This window comes from Caenorhabditis briggsae, assembly GCF_000004555.2.
Source record: "Caenorhabditis briggsae complete genome, chrV, whole genome shotgun sequence".
Lineage (NCBI taxonomy): Eukaryota > Metazoa > Nematoda > Chromadorea > Rhabditida > Rhabditidae > Caenorhabditis > Caenorhabditis briggsae.
Genome location: NC_013488.2, coordinates 764,113 through 771,549, shown reverse-complemented (window position 1 = coordinate 771,549; position 7,437 = coordinate 764,113). Strand labels below are relative to the sequence as shown.

Genomic DNA, 7,437 nt, shown 5'->3' with positions numbered 1-7,437 from the left:
TATTCAGAAGAAACTCACAATATCCGTATCATTTTTTTTCGTCCTCTCCTCCAGCTCCTTATAAAAAGTCTCAATCATATTTGGCTTTTTCGTCACAATATGTGCATCCATCCACCAAATATTTGTAAACTCTGTCATAACTTCTGCAAGGATCAGTGGCTTAAATCGATATGTCATCCAATGAGTAACATATTCCGGATATCTGGATGTATTGAAAACGCGGACTTCCAGATACTTGAAATCTTTTTTGATATTGGTGATGTAGATTTCACCAAGTCCCAAACTATATAAAATGAATTTTNGACGAAACATGCCTTTTTTGATAAAAAACATTCTGGAACTCGAAAATTCAAAACCATTTTTTTTTGGAAGAAATCAAATCTTTAATCCATTCTACTGTATTAACACGGTTTCAAAATGACAGGTTTCGAAGTGTTTCAGTTTCGAAGTGACGCGGAGCCTTTGACCGCTCACCGTGATTCATTGATTCTAGGTTCGTACTCTGTGCTCTCGACGAAGATTGCATGAGTCATCCAGCTGGAACCAACTTTGACTGTTATCTTGGACCCAATAGAATGGAATACTTTGCCAATTGTTTCCGATATGATCAATCGGTTTTAAATCTCTTATTGCTGAACAAGTATAAAGACCATAACAAATATTATACTCCTTTGAATGGCACATTTATTCGATAAATTTTTCAGAAGTAGTATAAATAAAAAATTCTGAATTTTCGAGGCTTTCAGATACCTGGTCGTATGTTTATCGAAAGAAAGAACGAGAGAGAGAGAGAGAGAGAGAGAGAGAGAGAGAGAGCGAGAGAGAGGACCCAAAAATATCTTTTCACATTTTGAAAAAACTAGTTAACTAGAGCTTGTCCTAATTTTCTGGATCGTCATGTGGAACTTTGATGGATCCACGTGACCTAAAAAATCAATTATTCAGCTATCAAATGTTTTATCAGACGCCGCATTCAACGCATCGAAAACGTCTTCGGTATGAGAACTTCAGATTGGATAACATTTAAGCAGCCTAAACCTGCATTTTTTGCTTTTATATTGTCTATTTGTTTGAGTGGATTCTTGATTTCCCTTCATCAAACCGGATCTGGATATAATCAGGTATCTCTGTAGATCGCAACTTCTGTTTATGATTTGATTTCAGGCTCATATCACAACTCGAGATGTGGAGGATGGAAATTATATGGTTTGATTGGAACAATAAGTTCGCTCATTGTTTTTGGTAAAAATAAAAAAGAATAAAAAGAAAAACTGAATTTTCAGATTTGGTCAATCCGTTTTGAATCTTCTGCTACTCGATCGTTTCCAGGATCATAATAAGTATATCTCCAGTTTGGGATATCTTTTGTCAAGGATCCCTTGAATTTCTCATTATGACTTTTTTTCTGAAATTTATTGTAATTAACATGTTCATCAACTATTCCAAAATGTAATAAATCATTATATTGATCTTGATTTCAATTCTAACAATGCGACCTTTTATCCAAAATATGGCCAAAAAAATAGAAAGGCCCTTGTAATAGAAGGGCCCTCCGGAGGTATCTTGCAACAATAGAAGGGTCGGCCCTTCTAAAACAGGTTTTACTGCAGTTTTGTTAATAAACCTGTTAATAACAATGTTTGGTTAGGTACACTGTGACTAAAAAAACTCGTCTTATGTCCTTTTCGGCATACTTGCGTACGGGCCCAAAGCGGGCCGTGGAAGGCCCTGCCATAGTTTCTTCTAGGATTGATATTTTTTGATCAACTAAATAAGATATGGTAGAACTCAACGAGCACTACAAAATGATAGTATTTAAGACACTGTATCATATTTGGCCNCNAGNACTATGACAGAGCCCGCCACGGCCCGCTTTGGGGCCGTCCGCAAGTATGCTTTTCGGAGTGTCTAGGCAACAAAAAAGAATTATTGATCTATTATTCATCGCTTCCGACACTGATGTTTGCTTTGAAGAATAGCAACTTCAATATGCTCCAAGGGAAAAGATCTGGTTTTTTTGTTGTTTTTTCCCAAAACTAGAGAACATTAGTATTTTTGAGTTGTCTATTTGTATTCACTCTTGTTTTGAGGGCTCGATCACTAATGATATCCAAATCAACTCTAAACCGTTTCTGTAAGTGTTCCTCAGAACAAATTTCAAAAATCACAATGAAAATTTTAGATTGGTACTGCGCAAAATTATCTCAACCTTCAATAGTTCTATTGATTTTTACTATAAGCTGTGTTGCATTCATTTTCTCTATTAATACTTCCGAGAATCGGTATTTTGAGGTGATCTAGATATTTTTATTGATTCAAATTTCAAACTTCAGAGTACTGATGAATTATCATCTTTGGTTGAAAGCCAAAAAGTCAGTTTTGAAAAAGTCAACTCGCCGTCTGTCGTGGCTCCGATAGAAACATCAAAAAATCTGAAAACCACATCGAAATCGGCCTCTCCGAAACCTCCTATTCCCCAGGAAACAAAACTCAAAAGCCCAACAAATTGCGTTTGCAAGTCTGAAAAATCTGGAAAACCCCACAGTTTTTGTTATGTGGATCCTCAGAATCAGACTTCCATAGGAAAGAAGTTCGATTGCTCACATCTCAATATTCTAGAAAGTCTTGGTAAGTTACCCCAAATTTCGATATGATGAAATTTGATATTTTCAGGTCTTGTAAATAACCCAGGACCATTTGTTGACCTTAAAACTTTTGAAAAGGATTCTTCTGAGATTGTTTTCGTTTCTGCAACATCTGATAATCATATCAAGCAGCTATTGAATCTATTGCTTCCTTCTATAAGTTCAATCCAGCTGGAAAATATATTTTATACTCTCTGGCTTTGTACTCGTATCAAATCAAACGGATACAATCCAAGTTAAAAAATCTCGAAATTCGAACTTTCAATACAACTGGATACCCGAGTTATGTGACTCATTGGAAGGAGTATCGATTCAAATCATTGATTATCGCAGAAGTTATGAAGGAATATTCAAATATTTGGTGGTTAGATGCGAATATTCGAGTAGAGAAAGGAAATTTGACAGAGCTACTTCGAGAAGAAATGGGAGATTTTGTGGAGAAACGGGGAGTTGAGAATGTGAGTTCATAAAATTAAAGAGTATCTTATGAGCAAATTTCAGACCTCTTCAGTTTTCTCATTCGTTTATACTGGCCATAGCAACTTTCCAGTATTGTTCCCAGGTACCATAAATCCGAAAAAGTATAAAAGATTCAACGTATTTTCAGATCTTCTCACATACTTTCCCACTAATTCCATTCCGCTTTTGAAAAATGTGAAACACGGATCACAGCTAGGCGCCAATGCAGTATTTTTTGCTAAAACGAAATTTACGATGGAGGTTTTGAAATGGTAAAATTTTTTCAGCAATTTTTTGACCACCAAACTTTTCCAGGTGGGTCCTGTGCTCTCTCGACAAAACGTGTATGAATCCACCAGGCGCTCAAGTGTCCTGTCACTTCGACACTGATAGAAACAACAAGTTCGCTCATTGTTTTCGGTAAAAGTGGAAACAATTTTACAAGATACAATCGAATTTTCAGATTCGATCAATCGGTTTTGAATCTTCTGCTACTCAACCGTTTCCAGGATAATAACAAGTATTTCTCCAAATTGGGATACCTGTTTTCAAGGACATCTTGAAGATTGTTGTACCAAACATCTTCATCAACTATTCCAAAATGTTACCAAGCAACACAAAACACCTTTGCCTTTTCAAGAATCTTCTTTTCTTGCTTTGCTAAACTTCCCAAACTATGCATAAACGACCCAAAAATTATCGATATTTCAAAAAGATCATTCAACGGAGACCATTTGTCTTAACTCTAGTATTCGGATTTTCTATGTTTCTCATATTCCTTCGTTTGGTGTCTAATAAAGATGTAAGTCTCGGATTTATGGTTAATTCTAAAATGAGCCTTCTTCAGAACTTCTCTGAAGTCTTAAACAGCTGCCAATGTAAATCAGCCGACAGATTCTATGATTTCTGCTATCGGATTTTTCGAAATGCCACCTCAATCGGAAAGAAATTCAATTGTGATTTGGTGAACACCTTGGGACGTTTAGGTAATCTTTCTAACTGTTTCTACCTCAGCCAATTAGTTTCAGATCTCCTAGAAGCTCCTCAAGAAGCCTTTAATGTTTCTGAAGCAATAAGAAACGAGAGTCACGTGGTCTTTGTATCCGTCACTTCAGATGACTACTTCAATTTTAGCATGAGCTCTTTGAAATGTGTTCGAGAATTTTATCCGGACCATAAATTTATACTTTATGGCCTAGATTTGAGTTCAAACTATACTATCCCGGACAATCCGAACTTTGAGTTCCGACGATTCGATACTACACCCTATCCAAAATTTGTGGATGATTTGAAGATTGTGCAATTGAAAGGATTGATTCTGGCAGAAGTGATTAGAGATTATCCAATTCTTTTCTGGATAGATTCCAATATTGCAATGAGGAAACCAAATGTTATAAAAAATTTGTTTGACGAGATATCGGAGTACAGAACATCCGAAGATTATTCTCCATTGACTTCATTATCAGTGACGGATAATAAAAATCCAGCAGTTGTAAATCCAGGTACCTTATAAACTAGGTATTTTTATCTACATCTAGAAAATTCCAATTCCAGCCCTCATACAATTTTTCCCTTCAAGCTCTGTTGACGTCAACAAAGTTAAGTTCGAAACGTTTTTCATAGTCAAAACAAAATACACTTGGAAACTTTTGAAATGGTCGGATCTTCAAATTTTGTATGAAGTCTCGATTTTTCTTTCAGGTGGGTTCTATGCTCACTAACCGAAGAATGCATCAAGTCGTCTGGAAGTCGGGATACGGTTCTGAACGTTTTATTACTCAACGATTTCCAAGAGACCAAAAAAAATTATATGAAAAGTTTGGCAACTTCTTTTGTGAAAATGAAGAACGAATAAATAATATGTTATGGCTATTCAAGACAATATAACAGGATATCTTATTATCTCTATCCTCGACCTTCTGGATTTCTTTAGAGATACCCATCTAATTATGGTTTTTAATAGTGTCGTAGGTTATCGCTTCCGTTCATTCTTCCCGATCCTCCAAACCACACCCAAAAGCACTTTGTATATAAAAATGATGATATCCTATATTTGTACAAAACCAATACCCAACATCGTAAGTTTCTGATTGCCGAAAATATTGAAATTTCGCGATTTAGGACGAACTAGACGAGTTGTATACTCACTCGGATTGCATGTGTACTTCTAATAAAACTGGGAAATCTTATAATTTTTGTTATCCGGACCCTCATAAACCAGGAACATATGGAGTGAAGTTCAATTGCTCGTTTGTGGACACTATGAAAGATTTAAGTAAGATGGCCTACTTTGAAATTTTGAACCCAGACATTTTCAGAACTAATTGGAGACGCTGACAATCTCATAAGCCTCTCTGATTCTATCAAAAACGAAGACGACGTTGTCTTTGTATCTGCTGCCTCTGAAGATCATCTCGACGACGCTATGAAATCTTTAGCATCAATCCGAGAATACTATCTATACAACAAATATGTACTTTTTGGTCTCAATATCAGCTCAAAAGGCATCGACTTGCTCCCAACAGATCCTAATTTCGAATTCTGTCAATTCAATGCCACGCCGTATCCAGAATATGTGACAAACTGGAAACGATATCATTTCAAGGGATTAGTGATGGCAAAAGCCATGAGAGATTTTCCAATAATTTGGTGGATCGATGCTCACAGTGTGATGGTTGACTCGGATGTGATTGGAAGAACTTTCAAAGAAGTTTCTGATTACCGGCTATCTAATGGATACTCTCCCCAATGTTTAGTTTCATAAACGCTGGCCATACTAACTATGCAGTGATGCATTTAGGTAAACTAATAAGGATTTGTGTAGTTCATTGTTTGATGCTTTTAGAACTGCTCCACTATTTTCCAACTGAATCATTTGATCTACTCGAAAGTGATTATCAAGTCGGGACCACATTACTGTTTGTGCCAAAGACAAAGTATTCGAGGAAAATTGTGAAATGGTAATTCTGAAAAAGTAATAAAAAAACTATATTCTTCAGGTGGACGCTATGCTCTCTTACTGATGAATGCATCAATCCACCCGGTGCTCAATTAAAATGTACATTTGATAGAAACCATTTCGATTGGTGGGCAGGTTGTTACAGGTTGGTGTGAAGTCTTCCATGACCGCCGACCCAATCGACACACGAGTGTTTGCGTACGCAGAATTTTATTTCACGACGCGCAATGCAACGTACGCAAACACTTGACGCGCTAATGCACGGATTCGGTCGGCGGTCGGTTAAACTTTCCGACCGAATGGAAGCCTTAATCTGAATTTTTCAGATACGATCAATCCGTATTCAATATATTGGTACTGAACGACTACCAGAATTATCGCAAATTCTTCATGGGAAACATGGAAAAATCTTTTCGCAGGCTTTACTGATCTTTTTTGTCTGATCTCAAAATTATTGTTAACACTAATAGAAAATCACCCGAACTCCTAATTTTGAGCCTAGTCATCTCAATTCGTTTGAAAGATATCAAAAAGTAATCAACTGATAAAATATTTTTGATATTATGATAAACATTTTATTAGTTGATCACTTTTTATAGTTTTCACAGGAGCCGAGATACATGGGCTCAAAGTTGGCAGTTCGCGCGGCCTTCTATCAGAGTGTTTACGGTATCTCATTGGTTTTTAACAATAAATGAAAAATAGATTTTCAATAGAGCGCATTTGTAAATCTACAGAATTCTAGAAAAAAATCAAAAAGAAGTCATTTTTGCATACATGTGGATGGCCGGGCCGGGCCGGGACGGCCCGCTTGCCTCAAAACTTTTGGCCCGCCTAAGACACCCTTTCGAAAATTTTATTTTTCGAATGTGCCAAAATATTTATAATGGCACGAATATTAATCCAAATGCATACAACCCTCCGAAAAAGTCAATTTAATTGAATTTTTAGCAAAAAAAATCAAACTTCATTCAGCCAAGGATGGAACTTTTTTTTTCTAATTACGACTTCAAAACAGTTTTTGTCGACAGTATCGGCCTCTAGTGTGGATTTTCATTCACTAAGAAGAAAAACCATCTTGAAAAATGATGATTCGCTCTAAAATTTCAAAATTTTCAAAAAGCGGGCCGGCCATGTGTAATTTTTTCCGGCCCGACCCGGCCCGCTTTCAGAAAAATCTCAGCCCGGCCATGACCCGGCCCGGCCCGCTGGCCGGCCATCTTTTCCACAAGTATGCATTTTTGACTACAAAGTCTCAAAAGTTTCACAACACGTTCTTATTTTCTTGAATCCATAGTTGCAAGCGGGCCGGCCCGGGCAGATGACGGGCCGGCTGATAACTTGTTTCTAGAGCGAGATATTCAGACAGTTTAG

At 36.8% G+C, this 7,437-nt stretch overlaps 3 protein-coding genes across 3 annotated transcripts in view; all 3 read left to right on the top strand.

Annotated features, from left to right (window-relative positions):
- CBG11316 overlaps nt 1-695 on the top strand; it is a gene marked incomplete at both ends in the record, with an annotated part of 5,475 nt that extends 4,780 nt beyond the window's left edge. Inside the window, one exon of the mRNA XM_045236542.1 lies at nt 494-695. Within this exon, the coding sequence (XP_045094566.1) occupies nt 494-695 (202 nt within the window). The remainder of the gene's footprint in view (nt 1-493) is intronic.
- A 1,408-nt stretch (nt 696-2,103) lies between these two features.
- On the top strand, nt 2,104-3,667 carry CBG11318 (the record flags this gene model as incomplete). Its single annotated transcript, XM_045236540.1, has 7 exons — nt 2,104-2,134; nt 2,183-2,292; nt 2,334-2,628; nt 2,817-3,103; nt 3,147-3,376; nt 3,420-3,524; nt 3,568-3,667. 7 exons carry the CDS (start codon nt 2,104-2,106, stop codon nt 3,665-3,667), a joined length of 1,158 nt encoding a protein of 385 aa, XP_045094565.1.
- Nucleotides 3,668-3,780: 113 nt separating this feature from the next.
- On the top strand, nt 3,781-6,492 carry CBG11319 (the record flags this gene model as incomplete). Its single annotated transcript, XM_002635053.1, has 11 exons — nt 3,781-3,906; nt 3,952-4,090; nt 4,133-4,606; nt 4,659-4,761; nt 4,806-4,921; nt 4,983-5,182; nt 5,226-5,379; nt 5,423-5,790; nt 5,950-6,056; nt 6,104-6,208; nt 6,390-6,492. 11 exons carry the CDS (start codon nt 3,781-3,783, stop codon nt 6,490-6,492), a joined length of 1,995 nt encoding a protein of 664 aa, XP_002635099.1.
- Nucleotides 6,493-7,437: the final 945 nt, after the last annotated feature.